Source organism: Sorex fumeus, unplaced genomic scaffold, assembly GCF_029834395.1.
Source record: "Sorex fumeus unplaced genomic scaffold, SorFum_2.1 ptg000077l, whole genome shotgun sequence".
NCBI classification, from domain to species: domain Eukaryota; kingdom Metazoa; phylum Chordata; class Mammalia; order Eulipotyphla; family Soricidae; genus Sorex; species Sorex fumeus.
This window is the reverse complement of record NW_026606134.1, coordinates 1,971,405-1,987,704: the sequence shown is the minus strand read 5'-3', so window position 1 is coordinate 1,987,704 and position 16,300 is coordinate 1,971,405. Positions and strand designations below refer to the sequence as shown.

Sequence of the window (16,300 nt, the reverse complement as noted above, 5' to 3'; positions counted from 1 at the left end):
GTACTTGGTATAGATGTAAGTTTGTGTATAGACATACACATATGTGAATGTCTCTTCCTCCCATATTTCATCCTCTCTTCTGACTTCAGCAATTATCCTTTATTTAGATGGACAACAGACTCTCTCCAAGTTGTTCCATACTATTTTCGAGACACATTATGGGCAAAGTTTTCTTTTCTTTTTTTTTTTAATTTTATTTTCATAAGATTGTTCACGCTGATTGATTACATTCACTATTTCAACACCAATTCCCACCACCATTACACCTTCTCACCACCATTGTATTGAATTTTCCCACCACCATTCAAGCCTGCCTGCCAGGGGTAGATGCTAGATCATTTATTTTCTATTGCTTATTATGAATATTATGAGAGGTCGCGCAGCCGTGCATGCTTCTGGGCAGTTTTCTGAACTTAATCTAAACTAGTTGTTTTCTGTTACCGTTCAAGTACATATGATCTAATCTTTGTAGGGTTACTTTTTTAACTGTATAAATTAAGATAATGGGGAAGAGGTTGTTTTTTCCCTAAGTCAAAGCTACTTTGTTTTCTTTTAAAGTATAATAGTTTGAATGCCAGTGGGTAAATAGGTGATTGTTACCTGGTAGGTAATTAACATGTATTCATATGTTATTGGACATAATTCTTTTTTTCTGTCCAAGTTTGAAGAGAATGATTTTTTTCATTTTAAGTGATTTTTTAAATGTCTAACGCCTTGTGTTTATAGTCTTTGGAGAAAGATAGTTTACTAGTGTGATCCTTGTTCTCTAGTAGTCAAAGAGGTACACAGTTGTCAAAATGTGAGTTAGATTTTATTTTAAAAGAGCTTAATGTGGTACCTTTTTATTTACTCCTAATGTAGAATTACTGTTGTTCCATAGTTGCATTCCTAGATTTTCATGATTATTTACCTACTTATGGAATGATAGCATTGTGATGCTTTTGCCAGAAGCATCAGTCATATTATTCATTAATGAATAAATTTATTTTCAGAGAATGTATCAGCATCAAAGTTCAAACATATGAACAGTGCTATTTATTTTGTAGTTCCTTATACTGAAAGATCTCTCTGGTGTCATCTGCTGAAAAGTTTTTTCAAGTAAGAACACTTAATATGTGAAAATAAAATAAATATTTTCTTTTATCTGATTTTTAGTAGATTGTTTAGAGTAGTTTCAGGTTTGCAGAATAATTGAGCAAAAATGTATAATGTCTTTCATCATTGTACTGCATTTGTTAAGATCAATAAATCAGTATTGATACATTTTTGTTAAATAGGCTCAAAGACTCGACTCTTTTTTTTTTCCCTTTTTGGGTCACACACACACACACACACACACGGCAATGCACAGGGGTTACTCCTGGCTCATTGCTCAGGTATTACTCCTGGTGGTACTCATGGAACCATATGGAATGCTGGGAATCAAACTCGGGTTAGCCTCGTGCAAGGCAAATGCCCTACCCGCTGTGCTAGCGCTCCAGCCCCTCATTAGACTCTTTTTCTTACAGTTTTGTGAGTTTTGCAAAATATATAGGTTACTCTTATCTCCCAAATAGTTTTGCTTACAAATCTCTTCACCACCTATTCATCTCCATCTCATGTCCCTAGCCTGAGTCAGACACAGAAACTACTGTTTCTGTAGTTGTTCCCTTTTTTCCAAATGTCACGTAATTTGGATCAAATAGTATATAACCTCTTGGGATTTGCATGTTTCACTTAGCAACATGAGTTTTAAGGTTTCTCTATAAATTTGTCCTCCCTCTGACTTCACCTAACATGATACTTTAGAGTTCCATTCAAATTGTGGCAAAAGTTGAGATTTCAACTTTGCTTATAATTGGATTATATTCCACTATTGCATGCATATTTTTAAGTAATAAAAAGAAATGAGTTATCTACCAGTGCATCTAACTTTCAAAGAATATCCGTTCACCTATTTGAGGTTGCTTGTTTGCTTCCAACTTTTAGCAGTTATAAATCAAGCTGCTTTAAACATATGCATGTATATGTGTGGACATGTATTGTACATGTTCAACTCTTACAGGTGAAGTACCTAGTAGTACAATTCTTGAATCCTGTGGCAAGATTGTTTAGCTTTGTAAGAAACTACCAGATCAGTTATCAGTGACAGCAGGTGTGTTGGGGTATCATTACTGTGTTAATTACAGTCCCTTAGTGACATATTACTGAACATCTTTTCATGTTTGTTGTGTGAGATACCGCAATATTTTTGCTCAACTATTCAGTTTTGAATTTTTTAATTGGATTTTCATTTTGTTTATTATTGAGTCATATTTTAGACCGAAGACTTCTTTATTAGGTAATATTGTACAGATGGGCTGGAGTGATAGCACAGCGGTAGGGCGTTTGCCTTGCACGCAGCCAACATGGCCGACCCGAGTTCGATTCCTCCACCCCTCTCGGAGAGCCCGGCAAGCTACCGAGAGTATCTCGCCCGCACGGCAGAGCCTGGCAAGCTCCCCGTGACGTATTCGAATTGCCAAACACAGTAACAACAAGTCTCACGATGGAGACATTACTGGGCCCGCTCGAGCAAATCGATGAACAAAGGGAGGACAGTGACAGTGTACAGATATTTTCTCAGTCTGTAGCTTGCCTCTTCATTCTCTTAATAGTCCTTCATAGCCAGAACTTTATAATTTTTATGAAATCTATCTAATTCTTTTTTATGCATCATGCTTTGTTGTTTTATCTTTAAAAAATCTTTGTTAAATCCTATGTCACCAAATTTTTTTTCCATGTTACCTTTTCTTTTTTAATTGAGTCACTGTGAGGTAGAGTTATAAAGCTTTCATGTTTGATGTTCAGCCATAGAATGATCAAACACCCATCCCTCCACCAGTGCACGTTTTCCACCACTAATGTCCCCAGTACCCCCCCACCCCATCCCAGTCTTCACCCTGCCTCTGTGGCAGACAATTTCCCTATACTCTACCTCTCTACTTTTGAGCATTACGTTTTGCTTGAATTTTCCCACCACCATTCAAAGCCTACCAGCCGGGGGCAGACATTAGAAAGTTTATTTTCCGTTGTTCATTTTGAATATCATGAGAGCTCTTTTGCGGTCATGTGCTTCTGGAATTCTAGATTGTAAGTGGTTGGGTTTCAGAGACATCTCTGTGGGGCACTAATCCATTTGGGGATTTAATTGGGCATCTCTGGACCAGGACTATTGGTGTGCTAAGATGGCACCCAGAGGTAAATTGTGGGTGTGACAGCCAGGCCGACAAGCAGGCGGGGGTGGGGGGGTGCTGGGGCGGGACAGCCCGGTGCCTCTGCCACCATGTGACCCAGAAACTTGGTCCTGGAACCCGCATACCTGGGCCTTGCTTGTGGAAGCTCTTGGTCACGGGATTTCATCTGGAGTAGGCGGGGAGACTGCGCCTGCTCCATCTGGGGTGCCCCAGTGAAATTGACTCAGTATGGGGCCCGGAGAGATCTCAGGTGCTGTGGTGTCTTCGGTACTAGCTGCTGTGTCCCTGGGCCAGGGCTGTTGGTGCACTCAGATGGCGCCTGGAGGCAGATTGTGGGCGTGACAGCCAGACCACGGAGCTGGCGGGGAGCTGGAAAGGGGCCGTGTTACCTTTTAGTCGTTTTACAGTTTTGTGTGTGCATGAACATAGATGCCTTGTTTTGTGTTCATTTTTGTGACAGGCATAAGTTGTTTCTAGAGTTTACCTCTGGTGGTTCAATTACTCTACTACCATTTGTTGAAAAGATTATCTTTTTACTAAACCTTTGCTCTTTCATCAAAGAAAGTTGCTCTATCTGTTGGGTCTTTTTCTGGGCTCTGTTCTGTTTGATCTGTTTGTCTTTTCTTTTCGGATGGAAGAGGGGGGTTAGCCTCATAAACAGTGCTCAGGAGGGCCCATGGGGCCACCTTTGGCAATCTCTGCTACCTGGGCCAGAAGATCAATTCAGGCACCCAAGGATGCCATGTTGCTTGTGCCCTAAAGTACCAGCAGTTATCTGGGCCACCCCCTCTGTGTTCAGGTGCCCCCACAGCCACACCAGTGATGCTCAGGGTCCTCTGAACTACACCCGGACACTGGAGGGGTCACATGGCACCAGGGGTTAAAACAGGGTCTAACAATCCAGTCAGCAGACCCAGGCTGTCGCATGTGCCCTGGCCCTTGTACAGTCTCTCGGCTCCCATGTTTCTCTGTTGTTGTTCTGGACAATACGATCAAGATTGCTGTCAGTTTACAGTAAGTTTTAAGTCATAGTATTAGTTCCCCAATGTGGTTCTTTTTTGCTGTTAATTTTTGCTTTAGATCATTTCCGTTCTATGTTAATCTGGTTTTTAATATCCACAGGACAAATCAAGACAGCCTTACAATTTTGAGTAGGATTTCGTTCAGTCTGTAAATCAAAGTTGGGATAATGAATAAATAGCTCAACGGTATTGAGTTATAACTGTGAACAAATTTCTCATTTTTCAATTTGAGAGAACATTTTGCTCAATTTTTTTTTATTCTTTTCCTATCAGAGTTCTCTATTTTTCCTCAGATCTTGTAATTTTTTTTTTAGGTTTCTTCCTACATTCTTTATTTTTGAGGGTGTTAATATTAAATGATACTATGTTTCAATTTCAAATTCTCTGTGTGCATTGGGTATATATAGGAAGATGATTGACTTCAGTGTGTTAATCTTGTGTCCTGCTATAGTAACAGCTTATTTGTTACAGGATTGTATCAGGTTTTCTGCTTGGGAAATATGTGTTCTTTGAACACAGATATTTTTGTCTTCCTTCCCAGTGTCTTATTATAGTACACCACCTATCACTTCCATTAAAATGTTTAATAGAGATGTGAGATGCATCCTCTCTATTTTACTTCATTCTACTTTACTGTAGACTTTTTAAAATATCTTTTTTCTCAAATTAATGGAATCTTCTCTATTCCTAGTTTACCAGGAGTTTTGTAGTAAATAGATTTTGGGTTTGGGGTTTTGTTAAATGTGTGTGTGTGTGTGTGTGTGTGTGTGTGTGTGTTGAGGTGATCATATGATTTTTCTGCTTAGCCTGTCAATTAATTGTGTTAATTGAGGGATGTTGAATTAGCGTTGCACACATGCAGTAAACCCTCAAGCTCACGGTATATACTTCTTTTTATACGTCACTGAATTCAATTTATAATATTTTGTTGGAGATTTTTTCCATCTATGATTAGGAAAGATAAAAGAGTCAGTATTTCCAGGGGCTGGAGTGATAGCACAGCAGGTAGGGCGTTTGTTTGCCTTGCACACGGCCGACCCGGGTTCGATCCCTGGTATCCCATATGGTCCCCCATGCACCGCCAGGAGTAATTCCTGAGTGCAGAGCCAGGACTGACCCCTGGGCATCACTGGGTGTGACCCAAAAAGGCAAAAAAAAAAAATTTAAGAAAAGTATTCCCACTGATTTTGGAATATAATAAATTGTGTGTTTCTTGTAAGTTATTAAAGGGGTATAATACAGGAGGTAAGACACTTGTCTTGTTTGCAGCCAGGCTGGTTTGAACTGCCAGGGCTCACTCCTGAATACCACCGACTCACTGACTGTGCCCCTTCCGGAAAAGTGATCATTGGTGGTTATAAAGTTCATAATATTTCCTTAAATTATTTTAATGTTTCTGAGATCAATAGTGAGGACCGTTTTCTAAATTTCTGTTTGTGTTTTATGTCTTCATCTTTTTCTAGGTATCCTGGCAAGCATTACCAATTTTATAAGCGTCAGACAACCAGCAGGTGCTTTTTTTTTAAATACTTAGAATATAAACTTCGGTTTGTACTAAAAATTGAATTTCTTATGCTAAAAGTGGTCTTTACAAAATTTTTTCAAGGAAGAAAAACTTAGAAAGTTACCTCATAAACTTTTACTATGTTATTTATTTTTAATAGCTACAGGCATTTTTGCCTTTAGCGTTGGAACATAAAGATAGACAAAATGGTAACAGGAAATGCTTCCCGAGCTGAGGGACAAGGCAGCTGGAATAGAGATCCAGCTGGAATAGAATAGGGATCACTAAGTCAATGATGGTTGGAGGTATCATTTGGGATGTGAGATATGTGCTGAAAGTAGATAAAGAACAAACATGATAACCTCTTAGTGTCTATATTGCAAACCATAATGCCCCAAAGTAGAGAGAGAGTATGGGGGAAATTGTCTGCCATGGAGGCAGGAAGAGGTGGGGGGGGGGGCGGTATACTGGGGATATTGGTGGTAGAGGATGTGCACTGGTGGAGGGATGGGTGTCTGATCATTGTGTGACTGAAACTCAAACATGAAAGCTTGTAACTATCTCACAGTGGTTAAGAAAAGAAAAGAAGAGGAAAGAAAAGAAAAGAAAAGAAAAGAGGGAAAGAAAGAAAGAAAGAAAGAAAGAAAGAAAGAAAGAAAGAAAGAAGTGCTTCCGCGCCTCTCCAAGATGAACAATTTGCCCTGTCATATTTACTGCAGACATTTGCCATTGCTGCACTTTCCTTTACCAATTTAATATTAAATCTCTAGGAATTATCATGAGATTATAAGAACATGATTGAAAAACAATGCCTTCACTCTTATTCTACATTTAAACTCAATTATTTCCGTGGGGTTAAAGCTACTTTAAAAGGTCCCTTAGGACATTGAAATGCGGCACTGTATCATTAAATTTCAGAAGTTATTGAGAGTAGATATCATGAGTTACTTTGGTATGTTTAGAGTGTCTATAAAGATCATTCTTAATTTTTATAAAGGCATTGAATAATTTAATTTTTAATGAATCATTAAAAACAGTATTTTTGTAAATGTGTATAATTGCAAATGCTCTTTGGTATACAACAGGAATATTTATAACTATGGAAAATTTGTTTTTTTTTTCTATAAATATGACAAAAAGTATGAGACTTTGATTCAAGCAGCAGTGCAGACTAGGTAGATTGACGTGGGGGTGGAGCCATGCATGCCCTCCCTCTCCAGGCCTGAGTCTGTCCCCACCTACCTCATGCATCCCAGCCTAGCACTTCGGGATTCACCTTTCTGACTAACTCTGCACCACTGGGAAAGTCCCTATAAAAATGAAACAATTAAAATGCTAATTTAAAACTGTGAAACTGTAGAGATGAAGAACACATCTGTATCCAAAGGGAGATCATTTTTCTTGGTAGTTCATTGTTATAAAGGGTTGAGGAATCTGAATTCATACTAACTCATAAATATGAACTTGAATTTAAAATCATCTCGGATTGGAAGTCACCTAATGTCAGTGGACAGATGAATGGATAAGAAAAGTGTGATATATGCATATTGTGGAACATTCAACCTTTCGAAGGAGATCTATTCTGAACTATGCTACATAGAGAAACTTGTAACATCTTACACTAAGTGAAATAAGTCATACACAAAAAATATTGTCAAGAGTTTTAGATAGAGAGTATAAATGGAAGTTAGAGTCGCTGTGGAGTTCATGCCCAGTTCAGTCAGCTAATCAGTGGCTGAATAAATAGCAGTACTCTTACATAAAAAAAAAAGAAGTTAGAGTCACTGTTCGAAGAGATAGAGCCTAGGATTTATAAAAAGTGTGAGTTGTTGAATTGAGGGTTGCCTCATGTTGCCACACATGATGAATGACAAGAAAGATCAGGTTGGAAAAGGAGCAAGGAGAAAGGCTTAAAAACAAGCAGAAATAAATGACTGCACAAAATGTGAGGCAAAATGGACCCATCCTAAAGAAAATGCAATCAACTTGGAAGTTTCTAGTTTGATAAAAGATCTTTTGAGGAACAACTTTAAGGTTAAAACAAGCAAACAAAGTTCATTGTCTGGAGATTTGCCCACACTGCAACCTGGGACATGTACTCCTGGGACTGTACCCTTTGGACAATCCCACGCTCTCTCTTGCTCTTCATATTTCTCTATTGATAAAACTATTTTGCATCATTAAAGAAAGGAATCTTTGTGGGTCTCCAGAAGCAATAACAAAAAATTTTCATACATACAGAATTATTTATACCATTAATTTTTTTTTGTTTGTTTTTGGGTCATACCCGGTGATGCTCAGGGGTAACTCCTGTTCCGCACTCAGGAATTACTCCTGGCAGTGCTCAGGGGACTAACATATGGGATGCTGGGAATCGAACCCGGGTTGACTGCGTGCAAGGCAAAACGCCCTACCCGCTGTGCTGTCACTCCAGCCCCCTATTAATTTTTCTATGTATACTTAGAATGAGAAAGATAATGGTTTCTGGGGGTGAATTATCAGCTTCTTTTTACAGTTCTATGGAGTTTCAGTCTCGCTTTGCTCATTTATGTGTGTGTATCAACACCTTCACAGCATTTTTTTTATTGTAACCAAATTGAGTTCAGTTTTTTTCCTGATTTTTATTAAACCCCATTATTTACAGCGTTGTTCACAATAGAGCTGTTTAAGACATGCAGTGCCCCCTTCCTTCGCCAGTGTCGCTAGGTTCCCTCCACCGCCCAGCCTGCTCTGTTGGCAGGCATATAACGAACTTTGAAAGCTTCTTGAAAAAATTAGTCTCAAGGTCATGAATTCCCGAAACTGCCTCATAGTCTCATTTCATCTGCTGTGCAATTTATGGTCTTTCCTTGGTATGTACGTTCCTTTTTCAGTCTTGCTTATTCCAGTATTCTGTCTCTCATCTTTGATTTTGTCATGTTGAGTATAATGGGTCCTACAATTTTCCTGGTTGGGTCTCTTTGCCCTTGGACCCTTTGGGCCTCTTGGATCTTGGTGGTTATACTCTTCATTTGTAGGAAATTCTTTTGGATGACTTCTTCAAGCGTTGTTTCTTTGTCCCATTTGCCTTCCTGTATTTTAGAAACTCCAGTGATCCTTTACTGTTCCCATTGAACTCGTTCCATCGTCTTCTGATGCTGTTCATTGCTTTTCCAACTGTTTCCCACTGGTTTTCTCCTCACCCTGGCGCTCCTTAATCTCTTATTCCACTGTTATCCTGTGCCCTACAGCTTCTATGGAGTTTTTCACATTACCTGCCGTACCTTTATTTCTGATGGTAGTAGGTTTTGTTTTGTTTTCTTAATTTCTACTCACACTTTCTAGTGGCTTGCTGGCTATCTGTGCCTTCTTTTTTCTTTTCTTTTCTTTTTTTTGAGTTTGTTAAATATGTGCATCATTGTGTTTGTCACTAAAGTCATTGTCGGAAAATTTACTGAGCTGTTTGCCCCCAGTGATACTGATTTCACTCACTGAACTTGGTGATATGCATGTTTTCCCCATTGGTTTTGTAGGCATCTTGCTGTGTTGGGGGGAGTCTTTGTAGTTTGGCCGAGGGAGAGGGACAGAGACAGAAGAATCGCTCATGCGCGGGACATAAAGAAACAGGATGAGGGGATAAGCCAGTCCCAAAGACAGTAACAGCCAGGGGCATGAGAGCCGGTCTTCAGTAGGAAGCTCGACACTGGCAGCAGGGAGACGGGTCAGGGAAGGGACAGCTACGACAGTGGTGGAAGGAAGGTCACTCTGGAGGAGGTAACAGGGTTCGGGTGGGGCAGAGGGAGGACAACCGGTGGAGGGAAGCGGACACTGGCGAAGGTGTTTGGTGTCGAAATATTGTATGCTGGGAACGCTGTCTCCGATAACTTGGTAGTATGTGGTGAGTCCACTTTTTTTCTGAAAAAGGGTCTTTCCCATGTGTGCAATATAAAGAAACATAGTAAGGGAACAGCAAATGGCCCTGAGTGTCGGAACTGGAGGTTTTTGTTTCTAGAACTGAGCTTCTGCGAGTGGAGGGGTGGGGCCAGGGCTAGACTGGAGGAGGGAAGCAGGCGCTCGGAGGGTGCGGTGCTAGAAGGAAGTTTGTGTGAAGAGTGTAATCGATGGCATCGTAAACCTTGCTACCTGAAAAATGGTAAAAAATGCTTTAGAAAAAGAAAAAATCAGTTCTAGATAAGGAAAAAGGCAAAACAGTATCAGCAATAAGTTGCTGAAATCAAAAGATTGAAACATGAACTGGTGTTCAGTTGGAAACTTATGGGGGATGAAAGGGAATAGGGTGGGGGGACTCTGGGGCCGGGTGGGGTGGGGGGCGCAGGTAGGAGAGAGGGGCAGCACGCCCTGGTGGGGGCGAGTGGTGCTGAAGTGCCTTACGCGTGAAGCCCTTCCCTTTAACAGCATTGTGAACCAAAGGACCTAACTTGGATTTTTTAAAAAATAGGTATGCAAGGTTAAAAGATCTGGGTTTTTCTTTTTTCCCTGTTTAAGTGAGAATGTCACAAGATGCTCCTCTAAACCTTTTCTAGGAATTGAGTGCTAGGTTTTGCTCATTGTTTTTGAAATTCATGCCTTTGAATTTTTTTCTCTTGATAGAGCTTGTTAGAAAGTGTATGATTGTTGTGTATAACTCATTAGACTTTTTAATAGGCTGTGCTAGGCACCGGGTGAGCATTCTGTCTCCGGTGGTCCGATTCTCCCAGTGCTGCCCAGGTGTGCAGTGCTGGTCCCGGGAATGCTGCTTTGATCCTAGCTCAGCAGCAGCTTTGAGTACAGTTGCGAGGACTTTAAAGTGGTAGGATTGGGGGACACAGCACAGCAGGTCAGGCCTTGCACACAGCTGACCCAGGTTTGACCACAGAAACCCATGTGGCCTCTCTAGCCCACCAGAACTAATTCCTAAGACAGGCCCGTAGGAAATTCTGAGCACTGCTGTTGGTGCAGCCCCCTCCCCACCCTAAAAGGGGTATAATTAAGGGAAGTGGTGAGTTTTTATTTTTCTGAAAATGGGGCATTAGGCCAAATAAGTTTGGAACTCTGGTAGACCAGTGTAATGTAAGATCACATTACAGATAAATTATGGCTTATTAAAGTGATTTGCCCGGAGTTACACTATGTATAATCAGCAGGGTTGAAATTTGATTCCCTGCATATAACTGTAAAGATGTTCTCGTAGTCTTTTTTTCTTTATTCCTTTTTAGCATGCTATGTGGTTAGTTGAGAATATATTTGACTTTGTAAAATCCAAGTATGTACCAAAAACATTATTTTTTAGCACTGTAGCACTGTCCTGCCGTTGTTCATCGATTTGCTCTAGCAGGCACCAGTAACGTCTCACAACAAATTGTGAGACTTGTTGTTACTGTTTTGGGCGTATCGAATACGTCACGGGCAGCTAGCCAGGCTTTGCCGTGCAGACGAGATACTCTCGGTAGCTCGCCGGGCTCTCCGAGAGGGGTGAAGGAATTGAACCTGGATTGGTGATGTCGGCTGCGTGCAAGACAGACAAACGCCTTACCCGCTGTGCTATCGCTTGAGCCCTATTATTTTTAATATAAAAATATTAAAAGAAATCCTGCTAAGTTCTGGAGGGCAGGGAAATAGTACAGAGGTTAAGTGTATGCCCCGCATGTGGCTTATTACACTGAACCTGCGTGGCACTGTGGCATGCAGACCCTCCCACTGAATTACTGTCCTGTGTGGCATCCCTTGCCTCCAGAACATCATGAGGGGCCCTCCCTGGTCCCCTTAAAAAGAAGTTTCACGAGACCGTACCAAAAAAGTTTGTTATCATAATGCAACGAAGAGAGAAAAGATGGCAAAATATTTTTTTCAAGTCTCGTCCATTTGCAATATAAATGCTCTCCGGTATAAAGAACTTTAGGGTAGAAGGAAAGAAAGCACAAAAGATGAAATCGTGCAGTTTGCCACTGTTGGATGGAACCAGAAGCTTCCTGCTGAGCAAAGTCGGAGGGTGGGAGAGGAACAGACCCAAGATGCTCTCTCTCCTGTGGGGGCGCCTCACAGTAGGGGCCTTGCAGGGGGCTTCCCCCGGGTCCAGTATTGGTGCGTGGCCACCAGGGCTTCACTCAGTGTCTGCCGTGGCAGGCACACACTCAGCCTGCTGAGCTCCCTGCCTAGCCCCAAAGGAATTCTTTTTTAAGAGAGAGAGAGAGAGAGAGAGAGAAAGAGAGAGAGCGCAACTCTTGCACCTATTTCTCTTGGTTGTTGCGGCTTTGGAGAGTGGGGGAGTAGACCTTGCTGTGACTCAGGGTGTTCCCCCCTTTGTTGGGGTGTGGGGATGGTCCTGGGGGGTCCTGTGCCGTGATTGCACATTAGGCAACAGTCTTACCCCCAGACACTGCTCATGCCCTGCCCTGAGAGTTCTGTGCGCATCGTGGAAATGTTGTGTTGGTGAATCGTGCTGGGTACTTGTTATACTTCTTTTTCTGAACTAGAAATTATCTCTACAGCTTAAGCAATTGGTTCATTTTTCCCTTTAATACTCTTATTACAACACATAGTGCTTATAAACGTGACTTCTCTGACCTTAGTGTGTAAGCAAATCCTATTTTGACTTTCAAAGTCCTGTTGTTTCTACATTTGTAAACAAATTAAAATTTGGAATGCCTGCCAAGAATTATCCCTGAGTGCAAGAGCCAGGAATAAGCCCTGAGCACCCAGGAGTAAGCCATGTGCACTGCTGGGTGTGGCCCGAAAAGAAAACAAAAATTTAGAACGGATATACAAATAGTTTACGTTTCTAAGGACAGCTGAAATGTTGATCTGTAACTAAGCCCTTTACTCCAGTATCCAGTAAACCAAATAGTGCCTCTCTTCCTGTTGAGGACTGATGGAGTTAACAAAGGGGCTGAAATTCTACATTCTATATGGGCTTTGTAGTCCCTTCTATTAGATGTTTTTCAGAATTCAAATTTCCTGTTTTGTTTTGTGGTACCAGGGATCCAGAATCTCACACGTGAAGTATAAGCTCCACCACTGAGCCGTATATCCTCAGGACCTCCAGACCATTTTTCCTAAAAAGGCAATATAATGGAGGTGTTTATTATATAGTATCTCTGGCAGGTCTGAAATAGCAGACCTGCTTTTCACCTCCTGTGATGAGAAGAAGATAGTTTGTGTCAAAGGAGTTTGCTGTTCTCCCTCCAAATGCTGTATTTTCAAACATTCATGTATTCTGCAGAGTCATGGGCCCGAAAGATGCAAGCTGCTTGGAGGTCTTGCCCGCACTTACCTTAGACGCGTATTCTAGCTCAGACCGGGTGCCAGGACGAGATACCTCCCACTTGCAGCTGAGTATCAGGGGAGGTCCTGCTCACTGCTTGGGTCGGCGTCAGAAAGTTCAAGGAGGGAAAGACAAGAATCTCAACAAACTCGTGTGTAGCCTGACCTGAGTTTGCTCTGTTACCCTTTCCACTGTTATCAGTCAGCCTTACCCACTCTGTTCATTAACCAGTCTGACTCTAGAGCAGCCACTCGATTTAAAGGGTCGGAGTGAGAGCAGACGTTCAGCCACTACCGCCATTCACTCCCAGTACTAACATTCATTGTCACTCTGACACTCCGTGTTTGGAAGTGATCTGTGTTCTTCCATTCCTGTGACTAAATTATTCTCTTTTAATCTCACACCAATTTTAGGCATCGTTAAGTGTTGATTTCACTATAGTTGTAGATAAAAATCTTGTTTCAGAACTAAGGACTGATTAAAATATTTAAGGCTATATATATTTAAGGCTATAGCTCGAGAAATGAGAATTCTCGTTCATTGCATGCTGAAATATTTAAGGGAGAAATGTGATTCTGCATAATTCACTTCTAGTGTTTCTGCAAAAAACTGAAAGAGAGTGAAGTTAGCAGAATACTAACAATTCTTGAATGCGAAGGCAATTTAGTGACAGTTGTCAGTGAATCACTAAAATTTAAAACCAGAATCAAAATGGGGGCCAAGGAGATATCACAGCAAGTGAGGTGCTCGCGTTGCACATGCCGATCCATTTCAAGCCCTGGCACCCACATGGCCCAAAATACGAGGATTTACGTCTGTAAGCCCTGAGCGCTGTGAGGTGTGTTCCAAAAACAAAATAGAAAAAAGTTGCCGTGAAAGATCTTTGAATGTATTTGTATTTATGCAGTCTTGTCAGAATTGTAGAATTCATTTGCAATAAAACTGTTGTGATGTTAGATGCCTTAACTAGCTTTCCATGTACTTTGTGTTAAAATGCTTTAAAACTTATTACTATGAATTTTGACACCTAATTGAATAGATTTGGATTCTGCTTGGAAAATAAGCAATTAGTCCTGCTTCTGTATCTAATTCTTTATCTGTACTTTAGTTTACAGCTGAAAATTTTTATTTTTGTGTGATTTTTAGCAATGTATAGTTTGTTATATTATCATACTAGTTAAATAAGATTTTTCTTGATAAGTCCCAAGAAATCCGTGGTAAATGCAGATTGAGATTAAGAGTTGTCAACTAATTAACTTGTAATAAAATATGTTATTTTTCATTTCTCTTTTTTAATGCTCAGTATGTTTATTTCTTCCCTAGATCTTCCTCAGAACTGTGATCCTAACATTCCCTTAGTTGCTCAGGAATTAATGAAAAAGATGATACGTCAGTTTGCAATTGAGTATATTTCAAAAAGTGGTAAAATTCAAGAGAATAGAAATGGTTCAATTGGACCAAGTCTAATATGTAAAAGTATCCAAATGAATCAAGCAGAAAACTCTCTTCAGGAAGAGCAGGAAGGCCCCTTAGACCTCACTGTGAATCGAATGCAAGAACAAAGTACTCAGCAAGGTAAGAGTTTTTAGTGTACAATACACAATTTTGTCTTAAAATCCTAATCTTATAAAATTATCTGACTTGTAATTAACTGTATAATATGAACTGCAGAGAAGTGCTCAGTTAGGGCTTTTGTACTGCCTTTGACTTGGATTTCAAAAATGAAATTTGACTTGCTCTCAGTCTCTTTTCCACAGTAAAGTGTATGGTAAGAGAATTCTAGTAACAAGCATATAACTAGAGAGATGTTTATGGTGAAAAAATTATTTTGAAATGTTCATCTGAGGACATTAAGCACATGCTGTTTATTGTTTTAAATATGTAAAAATATGGCATACTAGGGAAAGAAAAGTCTGATACATGAGGGGAAAAAGAAAATTATGTAATTAGCTCTAGAAAAAAGAAAGTTTTTGAGGGTGAAGGCACTGCACACAAGGATCACTCCTGGTAGGGTTTAGGGGACCATATGGGATGTGAGAAATCAAAACCTGGTCTGCTGTGTGCAAGGCAAGTGCCTTACCCACTCTGCTACTGCTCTGTCTCCCGTAGGAAAAAGCATTTTTCTTAAGAAACCTGAGAGATTAAAAAAAAATTGTTAGACTTCTGTAATAATTAATAAAAAGGGAGCCATGACTTCACAGAGGAAAGAGAAAGGGTTTTTTATGTGCTTGTGGAGCATGCCAGATAATTTACCTGGAGAAGAGAGAACAAGTGGCCTTTTATTTTTTTTTTAATTTTTTATTAGTGAATCACTATGAGGTACAATTACAAACTTGCAAACTTTCGTGTTTGCATTATAGTCATACAATGATACAAGTAGCCTTTTAAATAACTTAGGGGTAATGCTGTCAGTCTTTGATGCTAGAGAAATGTTAGTGTTAAGTTTGATCACAAAGCAGTGAGTGACATTTGGGATGCTGACAAAAAATACAGTTATTGCTGTTTTTAAAAAATTATCTCTTAAATCAGTTTAAAATTCAGAAGAGCTGAAGTAAGAAGAATTTTCTCTTTATTTTCCTAATGTTCAATTGTATGAATGTGTTCATGTAAAGAAATCTGAGAAAAATAGTCATAGGAAAGAAAGAAATGTTGAAGACTGTGATATACAATTGAAGGGGGAAATGTACTAATACACAGAATTTTTAGTAATTTTTTTTCTATTGATTTTCTGTGTTTCACATCCTTTACCTCTTCTTGGGAGAGGTAGTTCAATGTTCTAATGGGATTAGGATTTCTTCTTTGGTTATCTGACACAGATATGGTTGAAATCCAAGTTCTACAATGTAAATTACCTAAAAGGAACCTTATCATCAGAGCTTGATTTTTCTCATGTTGTCTAATCATAATAATAATAGACTTATTGGATCAATGTGAAAATTAAATAAAAAGTAATCAGTTTACAGATGTAGATCACTTTTCTGGCATATGTGAGACATTGAACCTGTTACTGTGAGAAAGTAAGTAAAGATGTAACCAACTCTTAAAAAATATTCAAACGCCAGTCTCCCTTCGCTTCCTGTTTCTTCCCACCATAGAAGAGAAGCTATAGAAGTAGTGTGATTGTAATCTATAAACATTTGTCTATTACACCAACACAAAACTAAGCGCTCTTTGAATGATACAGTGAGTGGAATTAGGATTGCCAGCTAGATGTTTTATCTCTGTCTTTTGTAGAAATATTATTCACACTCTACTTTCAGCATCTCTTTTTCAGACAATCTGATTCTGTTTTGTTTCTGGTGTTCCTCAGCTTGTCATC

At 39.9% G+C, this 16,300-nt stretch overlaps 1 protein-coding gene across 6 annotated transcripts in view; it reads left to right on the top strand.

Annotated features, from left to right (window-relative positions):
* The window catches only part of LCORL (ligand dependent nuclear receptor corepressor like), a 155,171-nt gene that overhangs the window by 91,791 nt on the left and 47,080 nt on the right, over positions 1–16,300 (top strand). For all 6 annotated transcript variants that reach the window (XM_056130339.1, XM_056130340.1, XM_056130336.1 and 3 more), the window contains exon 5: positions 14,305–14,556. In XM_056130339.1, the coding sequence (XP_055986314.1) occupies positions 14,305–14,556 (252 nt within the window). The remainder of the gene's footprint in view (positions 1–14,304; positions 14,557–16,300) is intronic.